This window comes from Arachis ipaensis, chromosome B7 (genome assembly GCF_059453495.1).
Source record: "Arachis ipaensis isolate K30076 ecotype BB chromosome B7, ASM5945349v1, whole genome shotgun sequence".
Taxonomy (NCBI): Eukaryota; Viridiplantae; Streptophyta; class Magnoliopsida; order Fabales; family Fabaceae; genus Arachis; species Arachis ipaensis.
Genome location: NC_142442.1, coordinates 65687380 through 65707304, shown reverse-complemented (window position 1 = coordinate 65707304; position 19925 = coordinate 65687380). Strand labels below are relative to the sequence as shown.

The window sequence follows — 19925 nt, the reverse complement described above, 5'->3', positions numbered from 1 at the left end:
ATGCGATTCACGGGGTTTGGGAGCGTTAGAAGTTAGGAAGTTAGTTTTGATTCAACGTATAATCTGTATTCGTGCCACATGAACTCGTACCATCCTTTTCTTCGTTGCTTTCATTGGAATTCTCTGGTTTGAATTTCCTCCTTAGAATGTGATTTGATTGTTCCCAACCATACTTTGTCATTTTTGTATACCTTTGCTTGCCTATGAATCTGACTATTTGAATATTCATCCTTGATAAAGCCTATGTTTCTGTCCATATATTCTGCTTTCTTTGATTTCAGTTTGAATTTATTTTATTATAACAATTTTCGAGGGCGAAAATTTTTTTAAGGTAGGTAGAATGTAACAACCCTAGTTTCTGGAAATTAAATAATTAGTTATTTGTGATTTGTTTTATTTGATGATAATTTTATTTTAAGAAAATTATTTTACTAAAGGTAATTAAATGGGATTTCATCATAATTGGAGTTTAAATTAATTAGAATTTTTATATAATCTTTATTGGATATTTGGTATAATTGAAATTATAATTTTGGTAATTGAAAAATAAAAAAGAATTGTATAATTTAATTTAAATAAATTCTATTTTGAATGAATTGTTATTAATTTGAACTCATAGGAATTAATTTACTAGAAATGATTAGATTAATTTTTATAAACACTTTATGTTTAAGTCAATTAATATTTATGTACCATTTTTATTATAATTAATTATTTTATAAATTGAAATTAAAGTTTCAGAGATAGAAAAATAATAGAGATTTATATAATTTAATCTAAAAAATTGATATTTGAATTTAAATTGTACTTTACAAAATATAATTAACATGTTCATTTTATATTTTAAATTAGAAATAATTGATTGAACTTAGCAATATGATGATAAATAATGTTCCTAAATATTTTTAATAGAGTACATTTGATTTTAAAATTACACTACCCTTCAATTTTATCAAAATATCTATTCATATCTATCTATATTATTTTATAAAATCCGAATTCCTAACCCTAATTCCCAAATTGAATCAGAAACCTTAATTCTCAAATTAATTGAGAAACCCTAACCTGGCACCCTCACCACAGCGCACCCCACCCCCTTTCACCCCTTCAGTGGAACAATTTCAGAAACGAGAAATTAGAGAGAGAGAGATGCAGGAAGAAGAGAAGCCCGCCAGCTGCCACCACGTCGCCATTACTGAGCTACAGCGCCGCCGTCCAGCCTCATCCCGCCGTGTTACCATGGTCACCGTTGCTGTTGCAAGGAAAGGGGAGAGGGCCGAAGCTGCACGTCCGAGGGAGAAGGGTGGATGCTGTTCGCCGTGCCGCCTCCCTGGAGCTCGCCGTCGAGCTGCTTCGCAGCGTCGTCCTGTCCATAGAGCCAGAGCTCGCGTCGCCGTCGTTCATTCGCGTTCTGCCGCCGCCGCTTCAAGGGTCTGTCATCGCTGCTGACGTCGCCGAAAGGAGGAGAGCGACCACCACGAGGAGCTGTGTTCCACGCCGTTGTCGCCATCGATCCACGGCCACCACCGCGAGGGTTCCGCCGCCGTCGTTCCAATGCTGCCGTTCATGCCCTCTGTTCCCTTCGTCGTTCTGTCTAGCATCACCAGCACTGAAGTCAGCTTCTACCACCGTCAAGCTTTGTTGGAGCTGGTGTTGTTTTTGGAGGTTTGGAGTGGAGCCTTGCCCAGTTCTGTCTTTGCTCATGGTTCTCGCAGCTGCCGGAGCCTCCGCCGCCATCAAAGCTGCGTGGATTCGTAATATTGGGTTTACCGCATTTAAATTCTTCAATTACGACTAATTGAGGTAAGGCATTTTGGCTCTTGCTTCAATTTGAGTTAGCATGGAGTTTCCAGAATTTTTATTGTTATTCTATTTGAATTCACCGTGACCACCTCACGTTGCTGCTGGCCCTGTTTGGCTGCTACTTCTGGAATCCCAGATCGGAGAGGAGAGGAGGCGTTTAACCTTGTCGTTGTTGGTGCCATGGAAATAGGTGCTGGAAACTGCTAATGGAGCATCTGCGTTTAGTGAATTTTTGACGGTTTTGGCTAGTCGAGGTAGGGGATTTAATGTTTTTAATTTAGAATGCCTACAAATTTATTGGATAAGTGCAAATGGTTAACAAAGGTTAAGAATTTCTTAATTAACATGAATGACTTGAAATGCATGTGGAATTAGTTGGTTGTTGTGATTATTCTGAGCTGTGATTGAATTTAGATGCTGTTGTGAATAATGATTAATTTAGTATAGTTTATTAAATTAAAATATGCCGAGTTAATTATTGAAAAGCTGTGGTATGGATAACTGATGAATTGAGTTTTGATTATTGCTGTGAATGTAATTAGTTTTGTTGTTATGAGAGACTAATTGATAGAAATAAGCTTGGTTTGAGGTTGTGAAATTTGGAATAAGTTTGATGATGTTTTAGTGCTTCAATTAGATTATTGAATTCAGGTTAAGGCTGCGAATGTCTTTGGGCTTTGTTGTGAGTGTTTGAAGTTGTAATTGATATTGTTTTCTCTGATGTGGATGGAATTGAGTTGAATTATAACTGTAGTTGGTGATTGATTTGATGATTGTGCGTACTGAATGTTGTAAGGGATAGAATAAATGCTGTTACTTTTGTTGCTGAGCTTGCTGGTGTGAATTGATGAGTTATTGTGTGTTTGAATGATGATGAGTGTATATGGAAAATTATGCTTGGCATAGTGTAGAAAAGAAAATGTTTGATGATGCTTAAGTACTTGACATCGTGTGAATTATTGATTCTGGGCTCTTGGGCTGTGTTGGAAATGAAGTCAATTTTGAATAACTGGAAAGAGGTTAAACGTGTGATTTTGGAAGGGTTATAAGTTCAAATGTGGTTTTTGATAAGTAAGGTTGTTGAAAATGCTTAAGGCAGAATTTCTGCATACATGACAGTAGAAAGAATCAATTTCTGGGAGCATTCCAGGTCATATACTTGAATGAAACTATTTTAGTATGAAACTTTACTGTGTTTTGAGCATCTCATAAAAAATTCAGAATTTATTGATGAGTATTTTTGGAGAAATGAATTTTTGAAGATTGATGGTTTCTGCAGAAAATTCTGTTTCTTTACTGCAGAAGCACCAACTTCCAACTCACTTAACTTTCAATTCTGGTAAGTATTTGAGCTGAAACCAACGGCATTTTTGAGTTTCCTGTGTCCACAATCTTCGTTTTAAATTTCATGTCAATATCCTATTTAACCAAGTAGATATGTTGAAAAGAGTATGGATAACTCACTGGATTTTGGAAACCGAATTCTAAAAGGCCTGGCTGTGTTTCTCACTTCATAACTTTTTCATATGACATGGTATTAATCTGGAATTTGATTCAATAAAAAGCTAAAAGAGTCTTGTTTGAGGTCGTGAATTTTGAATGGCATTGGATAAATACTGGATTTTTAAGAAATTTATCAAACTTACTACTTGCTACTGTTTCTCTGCATTTTCTTAGGAAACAATAACAGAATTATAAGAGAGATGGTACAAGTTTTTATTGTGACCAAATTACCTCAACATCAAGTTTCTTGGAATACTAGTTTATTGAGTTTAATTTTGAAAGAATCCTATGATAAGTGAAAGTTAGTTACGAATTGATGAGGTGAAAGTTGAATTGATGGGTTATGTGGGAATTGTGAGTTATGACCGAACTGTTGGCTATTGTAAATTGTGAATTTTCTAACTGATTTGAGAACCTCTTATTTGGTAGTTGTTGAGGAAAGGGGGAGACTTGTTGAGAAAGAGGGAACCCGTAAGGGTGGCTAAGTCCGAGTTTTAGGGGAGGTGCTGCCGAAATTTTATAAAATTTGAGGTTTTATTTGAGAAGTTATTTTAGAAGATTTGGATTTAAAAAATGATTATTTAAGTTTTATTTGATTACTTCTAATGAGAGGCTATGTTTTGAAAGGTGTTTAATGAAATTAAAATAAATGATTTTCTTGAGTCTTTTGATAGAGGACTAAACTGAAAAATAGTTTTAAAGTTGGCTTGACTCAAGGTTGCTAAAGCATAGATTATGAACTGAATTGATGATTGAGATTTTTGCGAACGAATGCTTGAGAAAGTTAAGAAAGGTTTAAGAAAATATGTTAAGGATTCAAAGGGAAAAGAGAATGGGGAACTGATATATGGATTGTTGAGTTTTAGAAAGGAAAATAAAAAGTGATAAAATACGGGAAAATCCCACGAACTGTTAGTTGTTTAACTACGGGGAAAATCCATGAATTGATAATTGGTAAAATTCGGGAAGTACCCACGAACTGAATGATCATTGATCTCGGGGAAAACCTATAGATTGTTATTTGTTTTATATGCGGGAAAAACCCACGGACTGATAATCATTGATTACGGGAATAACCCATGAATTGTTGTATGTTGATCTCGGGTATAGCCCATGAACTGAAGATCAATGTTTGCTGTGTATTGATCTCGGGTATAACCCACGAACTGAAGATCGCTATGTTATTGTGTATTGATCTCGGGTATAACCCACGAACTGAAGATCTCTGTTTTGTTTGTGAATTGATCTCGGGGACGCCCACGAACTGAGGATCACTGTTTCCCCTTGTGCGTATATAATGGGGTCGGGCTTCGCGCCGACTGCCGGTAGTCACGAAGGAGTGGTATTCTTACCACAGACACATATGCACTAAGGACACAAAGGGAAGCCATATCTGGGACTTGTTCCTAGGTAATGTCGGGCTGTAGGGTGTAAACCGACACGTGAGCTCATGGCCTGCTTAGGACAGACATGCATCATATTGTTTGTGCATATGCATTTGATTGTGTTGCTTGTCTTGTTTCTTTGTGATTGTGCTGCTTGTCTTGGTGACTTGCTTGTGTGTTTGATTAGATATTTTTATTGATGCTTTGAACTTAGTGAAGTATTGAGGAATGGTATTTGTGAAGTGAGGTTTGGGTATATTATTTATGTTGCTGATTTACTTAGTTATTGTGATGGTTGAGGAATGCTATTTGTAGCTGAAGAATTGTTAATGCGGTTGAGACTTTATTTAAGTAATATGATTTAAAGAAAGGGATTTAAACGGTTTCAAGTAAGTCTTAAGAAATTTTGAAAAGGTTTGATAAAGAAAACTACATTGGAAACTGGAGTTAATTATTTGCATGTTAATCATTACTTTTACGGCATTCCCATTCCCTATTGAGAACGTGTGGTTTGTTCTCACCCCAAAATCTTCCACCCTTTCCAGTGATACAGGTTCGAAGACTCCATTTGAAGCTGCGGGCGATTATAGAACTTATTTACGAGTTAAGTTTATGACTTGAGTTTCTTTCATAGAATTCCCTCGCCTTTGTAGCTTTAGTTTTTATTTTATGCAGAGGGATAGGAGTTGTACCTGAATTTTATTTAAATTCTTTTGTATAATATTACTATTATTAATAATTATGTGATTATTATTACTTGGTGATGTTTGCTATATGATTTTAATTAATAAAAATAAATTTTTTTTGGAATTTTCTATAAAACTAAATCGCGATATCGAACTAAAGGCTTAATAGTAAATAGTTAATAAAGGAAAGTAGGTTGGTAATGCCTTACTTTCGGTACGATCCTGACGTTCTGGAAGTTGGGTCGTTACATGTGTGCCTAGAAAAGAGGCATAGAAGATCCTATGGCATTGCCATGGATCACAATATGAAGGACATTTTGGAGGTGAGTGAACAGCCATAAAGGTTCTCCAATGTGGCTTCTACTGGCCTACTCTCTATAGAGAGTCCCGAGAGTTTGTATGTAACTGTGACAGTTGCCAGAGAGCTGGTAATCTACCTCACGGTTATGCCATGCCTCAGCAAGGGATCTTAGAGATTGAGTTGTTTGATGTATGGGGTATTGACTTCATGGGGCCTTTCCCACCATCATATTCAAACACTTATATTCTGGTGGCAGCAGACTATGTATCTAAATGGGTAGAGGCAATTGCAACACCCACTAATGATACTAAGACAGTGATGAAGTTCCTCTAGAAGCATATTTTCAGCAGGTTCGGTGTCCCTAGGGTACTGATCAGTGATGGAGGCACTCATTTCTGTAATAAACAACTTGACTCTGCTCTAATCCGATATGTAATTAACCACAAAGTGGCAACTCCATATCATCCACAGATAAATGGGCAGGCTGAAGTCTCAAATAGAGAACTAAAATGAATCCTGGAACAGACTGTAAGTACCCGTAGAAGGGATTGGGCAAGAAGTCTGGACGATGCTCTGTGGGCATACAGAACTGCATTCAAGACTCCTATAGGGACCTTTCCATACCAGCTTGTGTATGAAAAAGCCTGTCATTTGCCAGTGGAACTAGAACACAAGGCCTACTGGGCCACCAGGTTCCTAAACCTTGATGCTAAGGTAGCTAGAGAGAAAAGATTACTCCAGTTGAATGAGCTGGAGGAGTTCAGACTCAATGCTTTCGAAAATGCTAAAATTTACAAGGAGAAAGCAAAAAGGTGGCATGACAGAAAGCTGTCATCTAGAGTCTTTGAGACAGGACAGAAGGTTCTGCTATTTAACTCTAGGCTCAGATTGTTCCCTGGGAACCTGAAATCCTGGTAGAAGGGACCATATGTGATTACAAGTGTGTCACCATATGGATATGTAGAGCTTCAGGATATTGACTCTGATAAAAAATTCATTGTTAATGGACAGAGAGTCAAGCATTATCTTGAAGGCAATGTTGAGCAAGAATGCTCAAGACTGTGACTAGATTAAAGCTCAGTAAAGTCCAGCAATTAACATTAAAGAAGCGCTTATTTGGAGGCAACCCAATCTTATTTATCTATGTTAATTACTTTTTCATTTCATTTTCCATTGTTATTTTATGTTTTCTTTAAGTTGATGATCATGTGGAGTCACAAAAACAGCTGCAGAATTAAAGCGGAATCAAAAACAACATCAAAAATAGCACACCTTGGAGGACAGGCTTACTGGCGTTTAAACACCAGTAAGGATAGCAGAATGGGCAGAATTCTAGGTGTTTAACGCCAGAAATGGCAGCATCCTGGGCGTTCAGAAAAATGCCCAGTAAAGAAGGATTCCTGGCGTTTAACACCAGCCAAGGTATCTGGCTGGGCGTTAAACACCCAAAGAGGCAGACAAGTGGGTGTTAAACGCCAGAATGGATAGCATTCTAGGCGTTTAACGCCAAAAAGACACCAAGGAGGTAATTTTGTTTCCAATTCGAATTTTTTTCAATTTTTCATGTTTTAATTCATAATTTTTTGCATCAAACATATTTTAAACGTTCATCTTTCAATTTTTATTCTCAAAAATTAATAATCTTTCTAATTCTTTTTAATTCTTTTTCAATTCTTTTCAATTCCTTCCAAAATGTTTTCAAAACTTAAATTGCATGAATGATAAAGGGATTTGGGTGTTGGAAATAAAACAGAACTGGAAAAAAATAAATTGTAGTAAATCAGAGAATTCTCAGATGAAGAAATTCAGAAAATAGATCAATTGGGATTTTAGTACCAAAACAGAAATGGAAAATTTGCAGAAGTGTTGAAATAGAATGAAAACTTAGATCAACTCTAAAATCGTAAAAGAGAAATAAACAATGACAGCAGAATATTGAAACAGCAAGAAAACTAAGATCTAAATTGCTCTCTTATCAAAACAGAAAAGAAGAAATTGTAGAGGAAAACAAAACAGAAAGAAAACTAAGATCAGATCTCAAATTCTCAGAATTATAAAAAGAAAAAGTAAAAGATGACTTCCAGATGAAGAATTTCAGCAGAATTCTTTAATCCCCAAACCCAAAACAGAAAATAAAAGTTGCAGAAGAGAAAACAAAACAGAAAGGAAAAATTCAGATCTGATCCCCAATTCTAAAATTCTAAAACAAAAATTAAAAGAGAGCTTCCTAATGAAATCAAATTCTTCTCTATTTATACACTTTCTAATTCTGTCATCCAATACTTGGAGTGGACTTTTTGGCCTGTGAAGAAGTGGATCAAAGATAGCACTTGGTTGCTGCTTCTAGGGGAATGTTGCGTTCTCAAAGTGAGCGCAGCGTTCATTCATCCACGCGTACGTGTCTCTGGCGCGTGCGCGTCCTTTTGCCTTTTTGCTCACCGACGCGTACGCGTCACTTACGCGTGCGCGTCACCATCAGTCTTCAGCTCCCAGCAGGCTCGCGCGCCCCTTTTTGCGTACACGTGCTTTAATGGCATTCACTTAGTGAGCGCTACCTTGGCTTAGTGAATGCTGCCCACGTGTGCGCGTCCTTTATGCGTGCGCGTGGGTAGCAAAATACCAATTTCAAGCTTTAGCGAGAGCCACGCGTGAGCGTGCCTCCTTCCAACTCCTCCATCGACGCGTGCGCGTCATGCACGCGTGCGCGTCGACTCCAGAGTTTCACCTCCAAATTTAAATCTGCCCGAAAATGATGGTTTAGTGAACGTAGCGCTCTCTTCTGAAAACAAGCACCAACCACTTCCACGCGTATGCGTGGGTCTTCGAAAATTGCCCCTGACGCGTAAGCGTCCCGTACGCGTATGTGTCACAAGTGAGCGTGGCGTTCTTCATTTGAACGCTACGTTATTCTGCAGTGCTTCCCCTTTTCTTCATTTTCTCACTAAAATTAACCAAACAAGCAATCAAAGTCTCACCAAAATCATAAGAATTTGCATCATTCATAATAGTCGCTTAATTCTTGCATAAATCTCATGATTTTGTCTAAAATAAATGATGTTTGATTGAATCAAAATAAACACAAAATTCCACTCCAATCACTTACTTATTGTGCAAGAAAGTGCATAAAACCTAATGAAACAAATGAAAAATGCTTGTGAAACTTAGCATAAGATAACTTGTCATCAGTTAACCAATTTTGAGCCTATGATAAACCCCCTTTGTTCTTTAATTTAGCACATCAATACCCATAAGTGAAAAACAATAAATGTCCTCTGATTTGGATCTTTGATTAGCTTAGACGAGTGAGGGTGTGTGTCATTTAAACAGGAGGGAAGCTTGGAAACATTTGTAGAGGTAAAAGGGTATTTTTGTAGTTTTTGTTAAAAATATTGAGAATTGGGTACATACTCATGTATTGAATGTTTAAACTATATTCATTGGCATTGTTGTATATAATTCATCAAAAGATAAAAGCAAAAGAAAAATAAAAGAAAAAGAAATATAGAAAAAGAAATAGAAAAATAAAAGAAAGAAAAAAATATATAGAAAGAAGAAAGCAATAAAAAGGGGACAAAATGCCCCAAGGTGAAGTCAATAATAACCAATGCATATGGGTTCTGAATTAAAAGAGAATGCATGAGTGTGTGAAAAGTAAATAAATGGGTAGTTAGGTTGGGTATTAGAATTGTATAGGTTGTTATATGTGTTTGGTAAGAGCTTAAGTTAATCAAAGATGCAAATTTCAAGCTCACTTGGCCATATATGCATCCTTACCCTCACCCTAGCCCCATTACAACCTAAAGATAAGCCCTCATGATGAATGTATGCATGCACCGAGTAACTGTTGATTGTTAGATGAAAAACAAATCTTGGAAAGCATGATTAGAAGAGAATTGAGCGAATCAACCCTATACACTTGAGCGAATAGAACGGATACACTTCCGGTGAGGGTTCGATGCTCAACTCCTTGTTCCCGGCTTTCACAAGCTTTCTTCTTGCAAGTTGTTTTCATGCCATTCTAATATTTGAATTAGTAGAGTTCATGAATCATCTAATCACCTTGGCCCTATGTATTCATATATGTTCTTGGGAGGTTGATTTACTTTTAACCAAGTAGATAGAAGCATTTGCATTAGTTGCATCTATGTAGGTACATTGCATTTCATAAACCTCAATCTCCTATGTTCTTTGGTCTTTTGATTTTTAGCATGAGGACATGCTTAGTTTAAGTGTAGGGAGGTTTGATAAACCCCAATTTTATGGTTTATCTTGTGTAAAATTTGGAGGGTTTTATCAATATTTTTCATACTTATTCATATAAATTGCATGGTTTTCTGTTTCCTTCCTAATTTTGCTTCATGGTTTAAAACATGCTTCTTTAACCCTAAAAATGCCAAATTTTAATCCTCTTTGATTACCATTCGATTCCGTGATGTGTTTGTTAAGTGGATTCAGGATCTATAAGGCAAGAATGGCCTAGAAGATGGAAAGCAAGCATGCACAAGTGGAAGGGACATGAAGAATGAAGCTTTGGAGAATTGGTGGCAACGCGCACGCGTGGATGCATGTAGCTAAGACTGGCGCGCAAAAGCTGGCGCACTCGCGTGGTGATGCGAAATCCCACCGACGCGTACGCATGACTGACGCGTACGCGTGGTCGAGGAGTTCATATGACGCGCACGTGTGGCCGACGCGCACGTGTGACGCCCAGCACGTGACCTCATTAATGAAATCGTGGCTGGCAATTTCTGAGAGGCTCTAGGCCCAATTTGAGCTCAATTCTGCATGGAAAAGACCCAAAGAACCAAGGGGGAAAGGGAGGACTCAATCATTCACACAATACACATAATTTTAGCTAGTTTTAGGTTCTTGTTTTTCTAGAGAGGGAAACTCTTACTTCTCTCTAGAATTAGTTTGTTTTGATCTTCCTTAGTTGAATTTCTGAATTGGGTCTTGTTAATTCTAGTTTCAATTACTTAATTTGAGTTCTCTAGTTATAATTTTGTTTAGATCTTGTGTTGGAATTGTGTTTTCTTGTCATTTTCCCCTTTTCTTCTCATTTTATGAACTTTGTGGATTTTGAATTTCTATTAGTGCATTGATGTTTTCTATGATTGATAGTGTTATTTGAGTCGCTTTCTATTGATAATTGTTAGTGGGTACTTGTAATTTCCAATTGATTTTGCAATTTAAACATGTCTTTAGTTAGTACATACCATGTTTTTGATGAAATGTTTCCTTTGATTATGGAGTAGTGTTCTATACTCTTGGCCTAGGCTAAGGGAATTGGGTGACCTTGAGTCATTTGGTCTAATTGATTTGGTGATTTGGAAACCCTTAGTGGTCAAATTGATACCCATTGACACCAATCTACTACTAAGCCAATTAGTAGTTGGATTGGGACTTATGAGTTGAAATTGATCAAGCCATTTGACGTACTTCACTTGTAGAAGTAGACTTAATGAGCTTGGTTCCTCATAATTATCAAGATATGGTTATTAGACAAGGATGGTGATCCTAATTCCTATGCCTAGCCAAGAGTTCCTTTTATTATTCATATTTGAAACCCAAAAATCCCAATTGCTTGATTCTTGTTATAGTTAGTTTAGTTGTTTACTTAGTTCTAGAGTAGGAATAGATTTATATGTTCTCTTACTAGATTGAAATTGCTTATACCTCGCTTTAATTGCTTTGATTTAGTTTCTTGCACTTTAAATTTCTTGCATGTTAAGCTTTAGTAGTTTAAATTCTTGTTTATGACTCTCAACCCCGAAATTCTAACCAATATTGATGCACATATTTGCCCATTCTCTTGAGGATGACCCGAGACTAATACTCTCGGTTACTTTTTATTGGGGTTGACTTTGTGACAACCAAATCAAAATTTGGCCATGAGGATTATATGTTGGTTTAGGATTATACTATTACATGATTTGATTTTCTATTGATGAATTCTAGACCGACAATAATTCTTCCATCACTGCGTACGGATGGCGAAAATCCCCAGCGGGGCAGGTATCTGCAGGGATTTACCCGCTGGGGAGCAGATATGGGGACAGTTTTGTACCCGCAGGGACGGGGGGCGGGGACCCGTTTATTATACGGGGCGGAGGCAGGGATAGAGGTCCCTGTCCCGTGGGGACCCGTTTAATCCCCATATATATAAAATTACTTAAATACCCATGTGATATATATATGAGTTTCAGAATTTCAAAACCCTAATCCCTAAATTCCGCCGTCTCTCTCACTGTTCTCTCTTCTACCCTCTGAAATTCGAACCCTCTCCTCTCACCAGTCACCACCACCGTCGCCACCTCCTACCTCCTCACCACCACCTTCCGCAACCTCCTCTCCTCACCGCTCAGCACGCCTGTTCTCAGTCGAAGAGAGCGTCGTCCTCGCTGCCTGACATTCAACCAAAGACAGTGTCGTCGTTGCCGCCTCACCTAGCCGAAGAGAAGTCGTCGTCGCTATCCCCACCCAACCGAAGAGAATTCGTCGCCGCCAGACCCAGCCGAGGCAGAAGCGTCGCCGTCTCCACCGCGTTAGAGCCTCTTCGTCGGTAAGTCAGCCTCTGATTTATTGATTCCTTGGACTTTTTGTGATTTATGCTTCTTTTATTTATGTGATTTTTGAAATTTTATGTGATTTTTGAGATTTTATTTCTCTGAGTTATGTGATTCTTGTGATTTTCTGATTTCTATTATTCTATTTATGTGATTTCTGATTTTTTTCATTTTATTTCCTGATTCTTGGAATTTTCTGTGATTTCTGCTAATTTATTTATGTGATTCTTGGAGTTTTCTGTGATTTCTGAGATTCTATTTAACTAATTTATGCGATTTTTGTTATTTCTGCTATTCTATTTCTATATTTTCTATGATTTTCTTATTTATGTGATTCTATTTATGTGATTTGTGATTCTGATTTCTGGGATTTTATTTCTTGATTCCTGGGATTTTCTATGATTGCTGCTATTTTATTTCTGTGATTTTTGGAATTTTCTGTGATTGTTGGGATTTTATTTTGGTGATTCTTGGAATTTTATGTGATTCTTGGGATATTATTGTTGATTTATTATATGATTTTAACTTTTAATTGTTTTCTTCTTTTTGATGTAGGAGTTAAACAAATTGGAATCTACCATGCATGATGAAAGACTTTTTTTAAAATGTGATAAATATGTTTAGTTATGTTATGAATGCTTAGTTGTTTGAATGGAGACTATGTTTGTTCCTAATTGTTATTTAAGTCTTTTAAAGACTGAAAATGATGTTTGTAATGACAATTAAGTTTTTTTTTTCAATTTTTTTCAATTTTTCGATTTTATTTTAAAAATCTACGGATATCTGCGGATACCCAAGTTCCCGGCGGATACGGGGTCCCCGTTACCCGTAACAGAGACGGGGCGGGGACGGAGACAGGTAATGGGGGTGGGGGGCATGTCCCCGCCCCCATGGGACCCGTTGCCATCCCTATCACTGCGTCCAACTTGTTGACGCCGAGGTGTCGTCTGTCTGAGTTCCTCGGGAGGAGGTGGGAGGTAGTACCTGCAAGAGACTCCGATGCTTAAGTTAGTAAAGGCTTTAGGAAGGCTTTTAGAAGATCAGAACGTGAGTATACCTGAGGGGTGTCAGTGTATTTATAGTAGAGTCAATAACCACCTTTGTTGGAGTAGTTCAATCTTTATTGATGGATAATTGTTCACTTTATCATGGGAGTTCGTTATCATCTATCTTTTAATAGAGATAGAGATAGTAAGAGAGATTCTCAAAGGTAGTTCACTTACTTGAGCAAATAGAGCTTGAACTCTTTTGCAGTGTCCAACCTCTTTCAAGAGGTTGGGTACGGGATTGAAAACCTCCTTTATAGATTGGGTGTTTTATCTTTATTGGATTTGGCTTTAGTTGTTGAGTCAGGGTATGAACAAGAAATATATTAGAAACTGAATTTTGATGTTTTTTAAACATAATTAGAAAAATAAGATATTTCATACTTAAAATTTAGTAATTTTAAACCAAGTAGATTTTTATGCAATTTATTTTTGTTAGTATCCCAAAAATAAAAAATAATAGTGATCGAATTTTTATTTATTTTTTGTGTACCTTTAAAATAATTATCCAAATATTTTTAAAAAAATTTCGATCAAACGTACAAGCAGTTTGACAAATATAAAAATTATTTATTATTTATAACAAAATATTTTTTTAATTATTTTTATCGTACTCTCTTTAAACAAAAGAGAACTTATTATTTAGCCTGTTTAAATTAGTTTTCTTTAACAATTTTTTATGGGAATAGTCTTTTAACAAATATTTAATCAAGCACGAGATGCACGACCAAAGGCTCGGCCTAGTTAAGACTTTATGTGTTGACCAAAGATCGTTAAAAAAAAAAAAATAAAACTTCACTCCCATTTTAGGAGGAGAAAAAAAAACTCTTGGACTGTCTCAAGTGCCTTCGTAATTTGTTTTCCGTGTTTTTTAGAGCACCTCCGAGCCCCAAAAAGAAAAGAAAGGGGAAAAAGAATCCTACCAAAGACAAAAAAAAAAAAAAGCATGACCAAAAATGAAAAATAAAAAAAGACCATTTTTATTTGAGTCATTTATTATGAAGCGATTCTTATTAGAAAAAATTGATACTAGAAAAAAACAGTTGGTCTCCGTCTCACGGCGAAAGCTATACTCCTATAACTACGAAAAACATTTCCCTGACAAAAAAAACCCATGATCCAAAATATTAGAGTGTATATTCATTTTGGTCCTCAACAAATTTCAAACTAGATATTTTAGTCTTCAACTAAAATTAATTACTCGATTGGTCCCTAATAATTAATTCCGTCAGTCACTTAAGTCCTTGACTCTGTCAACATTAACGGAAGACAAAATGGTCCGTGAAAACTCTAACATGAAACACAATGATCCCTGACAACTCTAACAAGGGACAAAAGGATCTCTGACCCCTTTATTCGAAAACGACAATGTTCTTCTCCAATTTTTATCATATCTCGCATAACCCTAACATTCATACTCTCCTTCTTCACCTTCACAGTCTTCTTTTCCATCTTTTCCTTCCTCCTCTTTAGCTCCAAAATTAAGCCATGGTGTAATTGTCACATGTATCGCACCTACCTCAACATGTCATGGACCACACACTTTCTAAATCTTTGTGACTGGTACATCCACCTTCTCTGCACTTCACCCATCAAAAGTATCCACTTCCACGTCTTTGATAACATCACCTCCAACCCCGACAACGTCCACGACATCTTCAAGACCAAGTTCCACAACTACTCCAAGGCCACGCCTTTCTCCACTCTCCGGCAAGCAATATAGATTGTTGGACATTAGGACATTGTGAGAAGATTCTCCTTCGACATCATATACAAATTCTCATTTGAAATAGACACCGAGTGTTTCATTCCTTCTTTTCCGGAGTCCAAGTTGGCAGACAGTTTCGACTTCACATCCAAGCTATTACAACGAGCAATATCGCCGTTGCCGCTCATATGAAAACTGAAGCGATTACTGAACAGTGGATTGGAGAAGAAGCTGAAGGAAGCGATCGGAGTGGTGGACAATGTGGTCATGGAGATGTTAGGACAGAGGAGGAGGGAGATGGCAACGACGATGACGAGTCTTAACAAATCAGACTTGCTGTCTAGATTCATGGGATCCATCGAAGACGACGACTAGTTGAGAGACATAGGCATTAGTTTCCTGAGTATGAATTGGTTGAGAACAAGTTGAGGATTTTTTTTTCTTGTGAACATTAAATTTATAGAGTGTGCATTGTATAGTTTGAAGTTACAGTGTTAAACTGTTAGTGTTATGCAAGATATGATGGAAATTGGGAGAGAACAATGTCGCTTCCGAATGGAGGAGATCAGGGACCATTTTGTCTCTTGTTAGAATTGTTAGGGACTATTTTGTATTCCGTTAGAATTAACGGAGTAAAGGACCTAAGTGACTGACAGAGTTAATTGTTAGGGACCAATCGAGTAATTAATTTTAGTTGGGGAATAAAGTGTCCAGTTTGAAATTCTTTGAGGACCAAAATGGGTATATACTCAAAATATTATGACAAAGTTTAAGGATTGATACTTTTATTAAAATTTGGCCAAAATTTAACCATAAAAAAAAATAATTTCATACCATAAGATATAATTTTATACTATTAAAAATACCAATAATAACTAATTGATTATTACAAATCACAAAACCTGCTTTCCTATAACACTCCTCGAATATTATATATAAGAACTAAACACGTTTAACTACATATAATATATGCACGGAGGAAGGAATAAGAAATAATAACCAAAGAGCAATATAGTGATTATGTCCCTCATTTTCACCCTCACAAAATACATATTTATACTGAATATGGCTTTTGGATTTTGGTCTAATGTCACCTTCCACAATTCTTCAAACTTTGAATCTAAAAGAAGCTAAGCCAATTAAACAAAGAGCATATGTCTTTCAATTTCCGGAGATTCTGAGAAATAAAAGCTAAAATGTTAATATATCACGATTAACAACTAACTTATTGAAGTGATCAACATACATGTATGTTTCTCTGTTCAAAATCCTACAGGAACCAAAAATGAATGCAGCAAAGCAAAGTAGAGATAACCAAAGAAATATAAAAACATATAGGTATAATAACTACTAAACTAACTAATAAATGTCTGATGAATCAAACATATTGTACATCTAGATGTATGTGTGTGTGTATGTATTCTCTGTCTCTATGATTAGCATATAAGGTAGGATCTTCAATTCAACCCTTTTTCATCGTTTGTTGACTTTATTTGTTCAACCATTTGATCCTGTATCATCATAAACTGAGGTTCATGGTTATGGTGAGTAGCAGTGTGATATAATATGACATTAGGCTTTATATCAAAGTCTCTAGTAAAACGGTTCTTCCCACCATCTGATTCTGATAAGACTAGTCCTCCTCTATCCTCAATAAGCTCTTTAATTGATTCTGGCATAGGTTGCTCCATCATCATGTTTTTCCAATATTCACCTAACTCCTTTCTTGCACATATCATGTTAGCATCCTATCCCAACACAAAACAGAAAACCTTCTAAGAATTTAAGGAAAAAAAAAAACATAGAAGATTGAAATTAAAGTAAAAGGATATTAACCAAATAATCAAGAAGCTTATCTTACCTGGAGAAGATAAATGACTAGGAACAAAGCAAATACTACGGACTTCATGTCCATGTTAATGAATAATCTTGTAAGCTTCCTTCAATTATGGCTATATATATATATTACTTAGGCCAGAAGTGAACCACCCGTATTTATGTTTATAATATCATGTAAGTTGTAAAAAGAAAATTACACAATTAATTAAAAAATATTTTTCCAAAGTTGAAAGTTTAAGTCGGCAACCATAAAGTGCCAACTGCCAAGGCGGTAACCACCCAAATGAGACACACTAATTTCTCTGTTCACATCATATACAAGGTGGAAACTAAATAGTTTAGCCGCAAACAAGGGTGTGGACTTTTTTTTTGGCTGACTTAGTTTATAGGCGAAGTGATATATATAGGGGTACCCAGTTATATTATATTAATTTAATTATCAACTACGTTATATATCACTATAATTTTATTGAAATATAAATATCTAACATATCTAATACATATAGATAGAATATGTGATTATTAACGTCAAAATCAAAATCAGATTACTAGAAGAACCCATACCATAGGTTTTCTGGCTTTTCTCAACCTGTTGCACGTGTCTGCAAAAAAGTCAGAGCACTTGATCACTATCGTTTATCGCTTATTATATTCCACACAATAATCATAATAACCCTGGTCCCTTTCAACATTTTAAATTCGTTCAGTCTTTTAAATTTATAAGTATATAGTTCAAAATTCAAATGGATGTTTCTAAAACGACTTTTTTTTTTGTGCCTTCTAAAACGACTTTAAAATAGAGCAAAAATTTTAATTCTATTCATTTTTATGGAGGATAAAATGAATTTTATTTAAAAAAAATTATTTAAAAAAATATTTTGACTTTTAATTTTTTATTTTAGAATATTTTATTTTAAAATAATATGACTTCTCTGTTAAAATATTTATTAAATAGTAATGGTAATTATTTTTTTGATAATTTTATTTATATTTTGTGTGGATTTTAAATTCTTACAATTTTTTGTAACAATATAACTAATTATGACCATTACTACTATCACTTTTTTCATCTTCATTATTATCACTTCTATCTCTACTATTTTTATTGTGTAACTATATTTTATCATTATTCTTATCTCGTCTACCGTCATCATCATCAATACCAATATTATCAATATTAATGTTCTTTTATTTCGTTTCTTATTCGATATTATTTTTTTCTTTTAAAAAGTATTCATACTGCAATTACTTTTTTCTTGAGACATCATTTTCAGTAATAGTCTTTCTCCATTTAATCACCATCAGTGAAGAAATTTTTCAAAAATAAACTTATTAATAATTTGTGGGAGTTTAAAATTCATAGAAATTACAAATAAAATTCCCTACAAAACTAACTTTCGTTACTATTTAACAGATTTTTTAACCGAGGGATCGTCTTGTCCCAAAATGAAAAAATTGACGGCCAAAATGTCTGTCTTTTTTGGACAGAAGTTGCCTTCTCCTATGTGAAAATGGAGAAGGATTAGGTTAGGTGTTTACTTTTTTAAAATAAGTGACATCCAATCTTTATTTTTCTTTCACCTTTTCAGTTTAGACATACAAATTTAGAGGACCGTAAGCTTCTGATGTTCTCTAACTTTTAAAGAATGGGAGTTTTTATGACACTACAAAAATGTTGGTTAAGATGACGCTTATATTATGGCGGTTTTATGTAACTGCCATATTTTTTGTTAATTTTGGCAAGAATGAGAGTCTGCTATGTTATTTAGGTGATTTGTGGTGGTTTTTGGAGAATGCGGTGGTTTGAAATCGCCATTATCTTTGGTCATCCTTTATTTTAAAAAAACAAAAATCTAAAACTTAGAGGTGATGTTGTTGTGCACAGAGACGATGAGAATCAGAGTAATGTTGCGAATGAGAGAATGAGTGTAATGTGTGAATGTGACGAACCTAACCCTAGTTTCCCGCTGTCGTTCATCTTCTCGTCACCGCTCAGCTCCAAGTTGTCGTGAGCAACGTTATCATTATTGTTGCCATTGGCGGAGGTTCTAGATCTTCTTCTCTAGCTTTGATTTGAGGTTTTATTGCCACCGTTCATCTCCACCGCCATTTATTTGCTCGCCACTGCTTAGCTCTAAGCTGCCGTAAGCAACGTTATCGTTGTTGCCACCTTTGTTTGAGGTTCTAGATCTTCTTCTTTGGCTTCGATTTGAGGTTTTATCGTCACCATTCATTTACTCATTGCTGTTCATCTGCTCGTCGCTGTTCATCTCCTCACCGCCGTAAGCAACATTGTTGATGTTGCCTTCAGTGGAGCTTCTGCGATCTAATTTTTTTTCTTCGATCTAAGGGTTTTCTTTCTCTTCAAAACCGTTCATCTCCTCGCTGTCGCAAGCAACGCCATTGTTGCTCTCTCTGGTAAAACTTTTGAGATTCGGTTCTTTGGCTTCAATTTGCGGATTCAATCTGGTTCTCTAGCTACTGCGAAGCTATTGTTGCTGCCTCTAACTAAGCTTGTATGATTTGGTTCTGCCATCTATATCAATTCACAGTAATCTACTTCATCTTCTTCTTTTGATTTTCCTCCTCCATATGATTAAAATAGTGTTAACTAATTTAAATTACATGATTAATGAGCAATTAGAATTTGGATCCTCTAAAGTTTGAATTTCACTTTAAAGAGCAAAGTGTGATTGACGGGCAGAAAATTGCCGATTAAGAATTTATAATAAGAATAGCGTTGCAAGTACAGTTCTTAACTGACGAAAACTTTGCTTATCAATTTAGAAAGAATTGTCACAAATTGAGAATAAATTACTGGGAGTAGAATTCCCAGGTCGTCCCAACGAATTGACAAAAGAGTGCTACTTATTGGTCAGGAATTTTCCGAGAAGTTTTAGAGTTGGAAAATGGGAAATTAAAATAATTATTAATTAAAGCAATGAAAATTAATGAGAGATTTTATATAATTAAAGTAAAAAGCCTTGACTGGGAGAAGATTAACTAGAAGTTCTATCCTTGTTGAATTTTCCCAAGTATAATGGTAATAGGTTGTTGTTTCTACTTAGTTATCCTTTACCGAATAAAG

The 19925-nt window shown here is 35.7% G+C and overlaps 1 protein-coding gene across 1 annotated transcript; it reads left to right on the top strand.

The window, feature by feature from the left end:
* Nucleotides 1–1798, top strand: LOC110265072 (uncharacterized). Its single transcript, XM_088494736.1, has 2 exons — nucleotides 1–24; nucleotides 1112–1798. The coding sequence occupies exons 1-2, from the start codon at nucleotides 1–3 to the stop codon at nucleotides 1796–1798; spliced, it is 711 nt and encodes a 236-aa protein (XP_088350862.1).
* Nucleotides 1799–19925: the final 18127 nt, after the last annotated feature.